Genomic DNA, 13,068 nt, shown 5'->3' with positions numbered 1-13,068 from the left:
TATTTAATCAGTAATTATTTTAATTAATTTAATAGCATAAACATAGAATCAAAATACTCTTTGAGTATTATTTAATTAATTGATATTCTAAAACAGTTTGATTAAAGATATCAATTAGATTTAACTCTAACGTAAATAATTTTTTGCAAATCAATGATATTTATTTTATAATTTTAAAGATTTTAAAAAGTAAAAGAAAGAATTTTAGATTACCTTACAATAAACCTGGTCAAAAGCTTGTTAAATTTCAGTTAATTTAACTTAACTTGGTATTCGTAAGATTTAATTAATTTTTGCTAAATTAATTTTTTTTTTTAATTTTTTAGGAATTTTCTCAATAAAGAAATAATGAAAAACATTAAAGACAACTAATTAAAAAATTAAATTTTTCATTCAATATTAGCTTTGTAAAAGCTGGATATAAAAACTGAATATAGCTTTAAAAGACATAATCTTTTTTATTTATATGATGATTGATTTTTAAATATTTTTTTATAATTATTTTAAGTAATTTTCCACATTTTTCCACTTGAAGTAATTATAAAAATAATATTTATTAATCTTAGGCAAATAAAAAAATTATAGTTGAATGTAGAAACCACACTTTATTTATTCTTATTTTTAATTTACTGCATCTACTCTTAATTTTTATATTTGTTTTAATCAATAAATTTATATTAATACAAAAATTATTATAAAAAATTAAAATTATATTATTAACTTTTTATAACAATTAAACTAAAAGTAAAGGTATATATGTTGATATAAATATTTGGATTACATCAAAATTATATCTGATTTTTAATAAAAACAATTTTATTAATTAAATTTCAAAATTATTAAAATTAGTCACAAATATTATCAATACAAGTAGACTAATATCTGTTTTTAAACATTATAAGGTCAAATTATCCATTACTTTTTTCACTTTTTAATATGGTATTATTTAAAGGAATTGATGACCTATAAAAAGGATTCCCATTGTTATATACGATTCCCTTTTTTAGTTCTTAGAAAATACCTTTTTTATCAATACTGTTAACTCTATTTTATAATACTAAATCTTATAACTTTTATTAAATTATTTCAGCTTCTTGTTTAGCAACAGCGACTTAGTTATTTCTATTTTCTGTTATTTTTTCATTATTAATTTCTTCAAGCGTTTTATTGAAATAATAAATGCTTTTTAGAATTTCTTATTTGCTCAACTCTAAGTTTTATTTAAAAATGTTTAATATCAAATAAAAATGCTTTTTAAAAATAAAAATTACAAAAATAAATAAATAAAATGTAAACAAATTTACCATTTTTTTTTTTAATTTTTCCTAAACTAGCAACTTAATGAACTTAGAGAGATTCTGATTACTTTTTGATTTATGGTTCTTATATATTAAGCATTTATTTTATAGACGAATGAATGATTGCAGGGTTAAATTCACTCCTTAATTCTCCTGATAGATCATCAAATGTAATGTTCTTTATAATTTAGTTAAATCCATATAATTTTTATATTTTTTTAGTACTGATAGCTTTGTTTCTGTTTAATTAAATAAACTATTATAGATTATAGCAAAAGTTTTATATTATTGAGTCAAAATTAAAAAAATCGGTGTTTATGTTTTTGGCATCTTCTAAAAGTTTTTTCTTTTTGATTTGTAATTCTTTTTCTTTTTAATATTTTTTATCCATAAAATTCATAATTGAGTTCAAGTTTTAAACCTTCTTAGCAAATTTTTAAAGCTTAGGAACTATTACTTTTTTTTGTTTGCTCTCAGATAATTCATTTTGTAAATCGCTATAGAAAGTTTTAAGAGTTTGCTCTTTGTATTATTTGTGATGGTTTTTAAATACTCTTTTTGATGAGCTTTCATTTTTAAAGTTTTAACCTAAATAAGATAGGTAAGAATGTAATTTTTCTTCAATTTATTGAGTATCATTTTAGGTTACTTTATTCAGTTTTTGTGAAGTATCTTAAAGTCTTTGAGATTTTTCAAACATATTCTTTTCTTTATCAGTCAATCTCTCTGTAAGATTTTTTTAAAAATCAGGCTAAAATTCTTCTGTATTTAGTAAATAAGGATTTTTGAAATTATTTTCTGAATTGATTCTGCTATTTTAAGAATGAAAATCTTATATTATTTATATAGCTCCATTATTATTGTTATAAGAAGTATTGCTTGGAGAGGCATTTATAGTAAAATGATTAGAAGTTTAAGTTTTATTTAGTTATTATAGAGAATGTTTTTGAGAATCATTATTTTTTTTATTTTGTCTTTCTTCATGACTAAATTTTCTCTTAGGCATAAAATGGCTCTTTTATGTTTGAGATAAACTTGTATTATATCTATGTGAATTCTAAGGAACTTAAACGTAATTATTAGGCTCAATTACTAACTTAAATTTTCCATCTTTTTCAATTTAAATTTATAATTCAGATTTTTTTTTCTTTTATTAGTTTGATGGAGTTCCTTCTAAACTTAAAAAAGGAGATTTTTCTAAATAAAAGGAACCCTTCTATTAATCAATTTAGCTTAAATCTTTACGACCAATAGAACTTCTAGCAGTCATAAAAGGAATTGATGTGAATTATTTCTAATTATTTTTTTAATGTGTTAGAGTAAAAATAAAGAAAAAAAATTTATGATAATTTGAATATTAATTATGGTAGAAGTAGAAATAAGTTTTATTACATTTTTTAAATTCAATTTAGTTGAAAAAGAGTTCAAAGTTTATAGCAATGTGGCTCTACTAATGTCAAATTTTGCAGATGTCAACTTATTCTGAAGTATTCTTTTTGAAATTTAAAAATCTAATATTTCTTGGCCTTTTTAAGTTTCAGACTTCATTTTCGTTTACAATTTTAAATTATAGTTAGAGAAAAAAAATAAGTAATAAGCGTTTATTTTTATTGTTATAAAATTTTTAATCTATTAATAATTCACTACATCAAAAGTATTAATATATATTTAATTTATTTACTAAATCTATATAAATATTAACCATAAATTTTCAATTTTATATTTATGATAAGAATAAAATTGATTAGAAAGGAAGAAGTAATTCTTTCTATAAACAATTTTCGATAAGAATAAGCACATTTCATATTCTAGTTCAACTAATTCCTATCTTAAAAATTTAAAATATCATTGTAAAATTATAAAAATTAAATATTGTTAAAAATCAAATTTATATTTTTTCTATCTGATGACAACATTAAGAGTTCATATATTGTGCAAATTAATATTTAGAATAAAAAGTTTAATGATTTTCTGAATATCTCTATTCATTCCTCATAATTAAATTCTTGATTTGATAGTTTGTATTTATAGATAATATGAGTTATAAATTAAATTAAATTTAATATTAATTATTTGATTAATAGAAAAAAAATAATCAAATAAAGTAAAGAAGTCAATATAACTAAACAATTATATAGAATTAATTATCTTTAATTTTATTTATTTTATAACTTAATATAATATTTTTACAAACAAATAAATAACATATTATAAGATAAAAACCTATTTACACTATATAAAATAAATAAATAAATAAATAAATAAATAAATAAAGGAAATCTTAATAATTCATGTTTTAAAATTTGAGATAATTTAAAATAATATAATTAAAATTTTTAATGTTAAGAAAAATGTTTTTTAATTAATTATTCATTAGCTAAAAAATTAAAGATATTTAATTTAGTTGAAAAAATATCAAAGAATGAATTCATTTTTTATAATAAAGTCAAAATAAAATTAGGTTTTATGAGTTGAGAATTTATTTTTTGTTTTGATTCAAATAATAAGTATTTTAGCTTAATTTTTCTTTGATTGAATATTTTACTTAAGAAAAATGACAGAAAAGGATTTTTAAACAAATTAAAAGAGCTAAATTTATTTATAATATTATTTTTGATCGAGTACACAATTATCTAAGTTAAGTATTTTACATTAACTTTTGAGGTATTTGTTGATAATTTTATATTACTATAATTTCATTGCAAATAAATCTAACCAAAAAAATTTAATTTGAGGTATAATTTTATTTTTTAGGTATTTATAAAGATAATTTTATTAAATACTTCATAAAAATCTTAGAATTAATTTGACTTTATTTCATGAAAATATTTTACTTAAGTTACAATCATTACAGATCTTTTATTATTACAAATTGCTTAAATTTTAATTTTAATTTAACTTTATTTCAGCTTTCAAAATGAAAAAGGAATTTCGATGTAATGTTTAAGTATGATTTTTATTATTAAAAATCTTAAAATGCATTTTTATTTGCTTTTATATGATTACAAAATATTTGTTTTAAATAAGCAAATAAGTAATTTGATTACCAATAAATTAATGTGTTAGATAAAATATAGCACTCTTAGTTTAAGTGCTTTAGAAATTATTTAAATTAGTAATTTAATAAGTAGATAGCTAAAATGATAGAATATTATGAATTGAAGTTAGTAAAATATTTAATTTGATAAGATATACTTACAATTATAATTGCTTTTCATTATCATAAGTTTTTTCTTTAAAAATAAAAAAATTTTGGTAATAAACTGATAGAAAGATAGTAATCATAAAAATGAATATCCTTTCACTATGCCACACTTATTAAATTAATTTTTTAATTTGTAATAATACTGCATAATATGACTTAATATTATATAGCGAGCCTTGAGGTGAGCAATAGCGCAATTAGAGTTATCTATATATTTTGAAATGAAAGAATAATAAACACAGCAATTTTAAGAATTAAGACTTAATTGTAGTTACTTATGTCTAAGACTATTGTTTGAAATATATTTAACAATAAAGTGCATGTATAGTACAAGCACAAACAATAATGAATATAAATTAATAAATCATTTAATTTTTTTTAATCATTTAATAATTATAAATATAAAAAGAAGGATATATCATTAGGAATTAGTGAATACAATATATTTTTATATTAAGCTTATTCATTATACACCAAAAATAAGAAATAAAGAAAAGGAGAAGAATAAGAAACAGATTAAGTTGAATCATACAGTAAAGACTCAGATTTTCAACTTCATAATCACAAAGAAAATACAAGCAAAAGCATTCATTACCCTTCTTTAGTATTTTTTTAGTTATAAAATCTATGAATGAAGAGCAGCTACAATAATGTTCAAATCTGAAAGAAGGAAATGAGTCGAGCGAATAGCAGTAAGAACCATAACCATAATAATAAATTGCAGCTAATGTCACTCCGAAAAACGAAAAAAAGGAAGAGAGCTCAAATAATGAATCGAATGGCGAGAAAACATTTTATTTACATAAGCTGAAGAAGAAAGTTAACTTAAACATAAAGATTCCAAACCAACAAAAAAATGAAGACTATGCGGACTTGTATGTTTTTTATGATTTTAATAAAAGATAGAGATTATTTTTTTCAAAGGTTTTACTTTCATTTAAAATCAAATAATTAATCTCTCTTTCTTAATAGAACTCTTCACTTTTTGATAATTATATCAAAAAGCTCTTTAAAATTAACAAGACTTAATATTATTTCATGTATTAAACTAGAACCAATGGAACACTCTTCAATGGAAATGTTATTATCGACAAAGAGGGCGTTAAAGGATTGGGTATAAATATTTTCCATTCATCTTATAAAATACTTTTACATACTACTATTTTTCTGTTTGGAGAATGCACTTTCAAAAAAATTAGCTTAATTTTCTTTTTTTACTTACTCTTACATTCTTCTAGCACTATACCTTTGAAAGATTAGCTTGAGGAACTAAGTAAACTAGATAAATTAGAAAAACAGATATTTAGATCAAAACATTTCTTCATTTTTACGAGCTATATTTTCATTTTTGACTATGCAAGCTAACAAACAATGAATTGATGCTACAAAAAAAGCATCTCATGCCCTGAACTAAGGATAAATGGATTTTTTGATCAGGAATTGTTTGATAACTTTCATTAGTCTATTTCATAATTCTCCACTTTTTTCAACAAATCAATCCTTTGGTCAATCATGATATTAAAATTTTTATATTTTAAACGATATATAGAGTAATAATAGCATTAGAATAAAGACAGCAATGATAAAAACAATCAAAAGTAGAATGTAGAGTAAAAGAACGCATAGGATTAAAAGCAATAAACGAATTAATCGTAAATTTAAACAGATCATAATAATAATAATTAAAATAGTTAAAATGGAAATTAGTAGCAAGGATCTAGATTAAATTCTGGAAATATAGCAATTATTAATAGTAAAACAAAATAAGTAATAACTAAAGCTAACATTACACAAAATAATTTAGCTAATTCGAATGTAACATATAAAACTCCGTAAGATTAGATGAAAGATAAGTAGGCGAGTTAAGATTCTGCTGAAAATCAATATATTGAAATTAATGGAAATCACTTACTTATTTCTGAGTTACGGAGAGTAAAAGTGCTAGGACATGGATCTTCTGGTTTAGTTGAATTAGCTGTTCATGATGCAACTGGGATTGTTATAGGAATAAAAGTAATTTTACTTGTTCATATTTTGAAAGTATAAATACATTACATATAAAAAGCTATTTATTATCAAATAAAGTATTTGGTAAAGTAAAAGCAAAAATAGTAAAAAGCATATAAAATTGAACCAAAAAAATGTATTTTAAATACTCATTCTAGAATATATTTCCCTTAAATAAACCATACTTTTTAAAATTTAGAAAAGTTCAATAAAAATATTTACAAATAAATCTTAAAGACTTATTTTATTTTCAAATTTTATTTAATTAAACTAGCAATACAAATAAATACTTCCTATTTTATCTTACTTTCAAGAAAATAATTTAGAAGAATAAAATCAAAAAAAGCATATTAAATATAATTTATTCTATAATAATAGAGTATACCCTTGCTTATGAATTCATCATTTAGAAAATAATTAGACTAAGAACTTAAAACTCTTATATAATGCGAATCAGATAGTATCGTAAAATGTTATGGTGCTTATATACAAAAATGCATGATAAATATTACCTTAGAATATATGGATTTAGGTACTGTACATGATTTAGTCAAAAAAGTAGGGCCTTTACCAGAAATTATAGTAGCTATAATGGCAATTTAGGTAATCTTAAATTTAAGTGCATTAAAAACTTTTCATTTATTAGGAATTTATGAATTTCTCATGCATTTTAAATAGAAGCATTAAAAATTTTTAAAATCATAATTTTGGCTTCTAAATATTAAAAATATTTTAGATTTTTAAATTAAAATACATATAATCATATATTATATTATAGGTGCTCAAAGGTTTAGATTATATTCATAACAAAGCTAAGGTAATACATAGAGATATTAAGCCGTCTAATTTATTGGTAAATAGCAAAGGTTAAGTTAAAATTGCAGATTTTGGAGTATCGGCAAACCTGGAGAGTGCTGTTGAAGTAAAAAATTGGGTAGGAACAGTTACATATATGTCTCCTGAAAGGTTTAGAGGATAAGCTTATACTGCAAATACAGATATTTGGTCTCTAGGTTTGACTATATGTGAATGTGCTCTAGGTACATATCCATATTTTGATTCAAATTAATATGAAAAAAAAGAAAATCTTTCCTTTTGGGAATTGCTGGAGTATTTCAACATGAAACCTGCACCTCGTTTACCTGAAAATTACTCTGAAGAAATGAAAGATTTTGTAGCAAAATGCTTTAAAAAATCTCCTTTAGATCGTCCTCATTCTCATGATTTACTAAATCATGAAATGGTTAAAAAATTCTCATAGTATGACTCTTCTTATTTTGAAGAATGGATTACTAAAAATAATTTGAAACCTGCTTAGGATAAGTATGAGCCTGCGCCTGTTGTTTCAACTGTTTAAAATACTCCGTATTTTTCTCATCAAAACCCACCTAACTAAACTTAGTAGACATCAAATTAATCTTACTAACAAATAAAAAATCATGATCAAATTAATCTCAATTAGTAACATAATCAATAAAATTAGAATGGAAGTATTCAAGTTTAGCAAGGACAAAACAATTTAAGCATTTAATAACTTAATTCAACTTTTCGGAAAAATAGCTAGGTGTAAAATTAATAAAATCCAGTCCAACAACAACAATAACAACAATAATAATAATAATTATAACAAAATATAAATCAATCTAATATCTAGCAATAAATAGTTTAATAATAAGTAAATTCTTAATCATAATAGCAAGTTTAAAACTTGATAGCTTTATAATAGAATTAATAATAATAATAATAATAATAGTAGATATAACAGCAACAGTAATAGATGAGCTCATAAGCATTAAATTCATAATAGTTGCATATTAATACTAACTTAGCAAATCAGAATAAAAGCAATAATAACAGTATTTATCAGATTTCCCCTACTATTCATACTTTTAGACCAAACTAAGAATAAGAAAGTGAGAATGCGCAGGAAGTTGACGAATTTATAAATGATCCTAATGAGTTTTATGGACCTAGTGATAATAAAACTAAAGGCATTGTACATCAGAGGATTTCTAGTCTTTCAGATAAGCTAGCTCCTGCTGCTCCAACAGCAGCCACCAATACTTCAAATAGCAGGAAATCAAGTTAAATACTAAACTGCAATTTTTAAGAGATGACAATAACATCGAATGAGATAGTGGATTCTATAAATTCTCCTTTACCTATAGAAACTAGCATATAAAATCCTTAGATTCCTAATCAATAGCAAAATTCAAATTCTAGAATCAAATAATTCTAAATTAAGAACCCAACAAATTTAAATATTCAACAAATAAATTAAGATAATTTATAAAGATCAAATTAATCTTAAATCATAACTCAGCAAGATTAAAATTAGTAAAATGCTTCTTAAAATTAACCTATTATACAAAAATAAAACATAGGTCATCATTATTCTGCATCTATTAGCATAGGACAGCAATAAAGGAATAGTAATACTCCGAGAACATCTCTTTAATATGTTAATAATGGTGTTCAGATGGTATAGGTAGGATATGATAGAATGAATAATTCAATAGGTGTAAGCTAAATTGTTTCACCATAATCATAGCTAAACTCACAAAAAGTATCTCCTAGCCAAGCAGCTGAACAATTTTAACAGACTGCTTCAAATTAAATGCATGGCAACTTGAACTCAAATTAAAGTTAAAGTGTCTATTTATAATAGTAGCACATTTTACAACAGCAACAGTTTTAGCTCAATTTGCAAAAAATAGAATAAGTAACTGGAGGCGCTTCATAAAATAACACCCCTAAATTAATTACCCCTCTAGCATCTTCTTCTATAAACAATAATATTTAACAAGCTTAAAACAACTACTAGATAAATAACTAGGCTTAAAACATAGATAATGTAGTACAAATAAATCCTAATTAATAATAAAAATTTTCTGTTCCAGACGCATAGTAAAATGTAAATTATTTATTAAATCAAAACTTAAATTATTAAAAAAATATTTTAATTTTTATTAAAGTAGTAGCTTTAAATTTAGTAACAGCAGCTGCAAATTTCTTAATAGCAAAATAAGTATTTTTCTTCTTAAAATGCTTAGATAAGGAAATAGTCTTCTCTATAGATTAATATGGCTCCTTAATCAAATTAACTTGCTCAAACTAAGGCAAATAATTTGAATTCTTAACCTGCATTAGAGTTGAATGAGGCCAATTTGTAGTAAATTTAGTCAGAATATTATGAAAGCATTAACAACTAATATGACATTGCATTGATATAAGGTGTTAATGGCAATTTAATCGCCAATTAAATTTAAGAAATTGGTTAGTTACAAAATTAGTAATATTAACAATAACCCTAATAAATTTAATATTAGCAAATTAACAACTATAGTTTACCACCAAAACCACTTTCAAATTAAAAAATTAATACTCCAAGCAATTAAGCACATTCTCTAAGCATTTAAAAATAGAATTCAGTAGGATCAGCTGTAAACCAACAGGTTTATCAAAATTAAATTAATCAAAAGATCATTTAAAATTAAAATGCAGCAAACTTGCATTAATAATAGTTAATAGTTTAATAAAATATTTAATAACAATAATAATTAATATCAAATTAGTTACAATAATAAAACTCACCTGATTACTCTAACCAATTCAACTAAATACAATATTAGCAACAAAATTAAGGGATGTAATAATTTTAAAATATGGTAAACAAAATAAATTAATAGCAAATTGTTGTCAGCTAACAATTAATTTAAAGCCAAAATATGGCGTTTTATTAATAGTCTTAGAATCTTACAAATTACAATCCTTCAGTAAGAAATATAATATAGTCAGAAGACTTATAAACTGAAGTTCATAAAAGAATAGAAGAAGACCACTTGAAATTAAAATAGCTGATAACTAATGATTTTTCATAAAAATTTGTTGATAATTTGCTAAATAGCCTTTAAATTAGAGTTAAACAAAAAATTTTTGAACAATTGTCAAGTTTAATTGAAAAAGAGTATTAAATAGAATTCTAAGTATTGATGAATAATATAACAAACCAATTATTTTAACCACCTTAAATCTAATAATAATAATAATAATAAATAATCTAACAAAATGCTTAAACACAGAGTAATTAGTCTTATCAATTTCCTCCTGCTTTCATTAACTAGCCAAGCAATGCTTTTCCTCAGCAATAATAAGTTGTAAAAAATAATTTTTATTTTTAATAATTCTGTTCTTAACTTTTATTATTGTAGCAATTATAATAGGTAACTCAAATGCAAGCTAACCCTTAACTTAATATAAATGGACCTCTTATAGTAAATGGTCCTGAATAGATACCTTAGTAGGTTTAGTAAATCCCAAATAATGCAGCAGCTACTGCAATTAGAATTAACACAAACTTGCCTTAGGATAAAAATTCTAATACTTAAAATTCAACACCCCTCTCATATAAATCAGGATCTCCAAAATAAAATAACAGTAGTCCAATCACCATAAACTAAAATAACAATCTTAGCAAGTAAATAGCAAGCTAGAAGCAAAATGAGATGCAAGCTCCTTAAAATTAATAGTTTTAGTAAATAAATTAAGCAAATTAATCTACTTAAGATCAAAAAGCTGTTAATAATAATTTAAGTATAAACTAAATTTAAAGTAATACTAATTAGATTACTTCTAATAACCATGACGAATTAAACGCATAATAAAAACTTGTGCCTCAAAGTTAAAATGCTCGCTAAGTTTAGTAACCTCTACCAATTGATATTGTGACAACACAAGAGCAATAATAAACTTAGCAATAATCAATTTAGTAATAGTAGTTGTTACTATAACAATAACAATAGTAATTTATGACTTAAAGCTAAGATGTTTTTGCTCGTGAAAGGACTAAGTAATTTTCTTAAACTCCATAAAACTAAGCTACTCAGAATGTTAATAAGAATGGAAGCTACACAACATCTCATCAACAATAGGTATAATAGTAAAAAGCTCCTAGTTAATTTAATAAAAATGCAACAATTTCAGATGACCCAAATAAAGCCACTGACTTTGAGCTTAGTAAAGCTATCCAAAAATAACTTGGTGAGTAGAAAAGTACCCTTAACTAACCCCATACACAGCAACAAAAGCAGTAAGCAAATTAAGTTAAAGAAAATGACTTACAATTTTAAGATTAAATAGACTTGTAAGATAATAGTTCAGGTGCTCATCCACATGCTGCCACCACATGCCCTCATTAAGCTACTATAAATTAATTGCAATAATCTTCAAATAATCCTCCTTAGATTGTGAACAACCCTAATTCCTCTAAATCTAAACTTGCACACTAAGGTAGTAATAATATAGAAAATACTAATAATTTTAACAACATTTAACATGGATAATAAATAAATATACTGAATGATGAAGTAAACGATACTGAAATATCAGTTTCAAATAACATATCGAATGATACTTCACCAATCAATGATGAGGAGTTATTACCAAACCCTGTGCTTAAACAGAATTACATTAGTACTTCTGCTTAAAATTCTTAAAACGATCATAATTTATAGTAAATAGTAGCTGGTAATGGAAATTAAAGTTAAAGCTAAAGTAATATAAACGTAAATATCGTAGGTTTACCAAAAAGACTTACGAGAGAAAGTATAATAATAAATAATCCCTAGTAATAGGCTGAATTAGCATAAAATATCAATCAACAACAGCCTGCAGCTGCAAGCTAAGGTTAGATTCCATAATAAACTGTTAATTAAAAAGTTATTCCAGTTTCACCAAATTTCAATAGCGAAGAAGCTGAAACATCAAAGAAAAAGCCTTAATTTGCAGATGGAACAAAAGTTGTAATAAATATTCAAGAGTAGAATTAGATTAAGAAAAAGTGAAAAATGTTATTTAAATAGATCTCTAATAATTAAAGTAGAGCAAGATTAAAATAATAGAATAAATTTGATGATAATTAATTAATAATTAATATATAATGTATAAATTAATAAATTGATTTATTTGATTCAAAAAATCAATCAATCGATCAATCAATTAATTAAATAAATAAATAAAATAAGTATTAATCAAAGTTTATAATTTCAAAAATTATATTTACTAAAATACATAAAAAAGAAAAGTCTTTTCGTTAAATTAAGTTATTGAATTTAAAATAATTTTATATTCTTTATTCACTATTTCTTAAATAAAATTCATTTTTCAATCAAATTTTATTGCTAGGCAATCTACCTATACTTTTGATTTAAAATTATTATTTCATTTTTAATAATGAAATAAAATTTTTGTTTCTCAAAATTCATATAATTTTATTTTTTATTTTAAGAAAAATATAATTTCATTAATAAACTGCTTATTATAAAATCAATTTAGATGGAATTTTATAAAATTAACATTTTTAACATTAACATATTTTGCATAAAATTACATAAATTATAGATATTATTTTTTAATGTAAGGTGACTTTTTTATGATGCATTAATCTTTTGCTTTTAATTTTTGCTTAAATAAATGAAATTAATAATTACTTAAGTAAAAAAAGCGATAGTATTATATTAAAATTTACAAACTAGATTTATCATTTTGTTTAAAAATCTA

The 13,068-nt window shown here is 22.5% G+C and overlaps 3 protein-coding genes across 3 annotated transcripts in view; 2 read left to right on the top strand and 1 right to left on the bottom strand. All coding sequences in view use genetic code 6, as the record gives it.

The window, feature by feature from the left end:
• TTHERM_001111068 (hypothetical protein) overlaps window positions 1-352 on the top strand; it is a gene marked incomplete at both ends in the record, with an annotated part of 465 nt that extends 113 nt beyond the window's left edge. Inside the window, 4 exons of the mRNA XM_012800547.1 lie at window positions 1-10; window positions 119-131; window positions 180-275; window positions 327-352. The exon at window positions 1-10 is cut by the window's left edge and continues 113 nt beyond it. Of these exons, the coding sequence (XP_012656001.1) occupies window positions 1-10; window positions 119-131; window positions 180-275; window positions 327-352 (145 nt within the window). The remainder of the gene's footprint in view (window positions 11-118; window positions 132-179; window positions 276-326) is intronic.
• A 478-nt stretch (window positions 353-830) lies between these two features.
• TTHERM_01111060 (hypothetical protein) lies at window positions 831-2,846 on the bottom strand (the record flags this gene model as incomplete). The annotated part of the gene is made up of 3 exons (XM_001025938.2): window positions 831-1,210; window positions 1,305-2,592; window positions 2,691-2,846. The coding sequence occupies 3 exons, from the start codon at window positions 2,844-2,846 to the stop codon at window positions 831-833; spliced, it is 1,824 nt and encodes a 607-aa protein (XP_001025938.2).
• Window positions 2,847-5,130: 2,284 nt separating this feature from the next.
• On the top strand, window positions 5,131-12,353 carry TTHERM_01111050 (plant dual-specificity MAP kinase kinase family domain protein; the record flags this gene model as incomplete). The annotated part of the gene is made up of 6 exons (XM_001025937.3): window positions 5,131-5,378; window positions 5,556-5,617; window positions 6,053-6,516; window positions 6,889-7,113; window positions 7,289-9,424; window positions 9,486-12,353. 6 exons carry the CDS (start codon window positions 5,131-5,133, stop codon window positions 12,351-12,353), a joined length of 6,003 nt encoding a protein of 2,000 aa, XP_001025937.2.
• Window positions 12,354-13,068: the final 715 nt, after the last annotated feature.

The sequence above is a fragment of the Tetrahymena thermophila genome (genome assembly GCF_000189635.1).
Source record: "Tetrahymena thermophila SB210 genomic scaffold scf_8254095, whole genome shotgun sequence".
NCBI classification, from domain to species: Eukaryota; Ciliophora; class Oligohymenophorea; order Hymenostomatida; family Tetrahymenidae; genus Tetrahymena; species Tetrahymena thermophila.
This window is presented reverse-complemented; position numbering and strand designations above follow the sequence as displayed.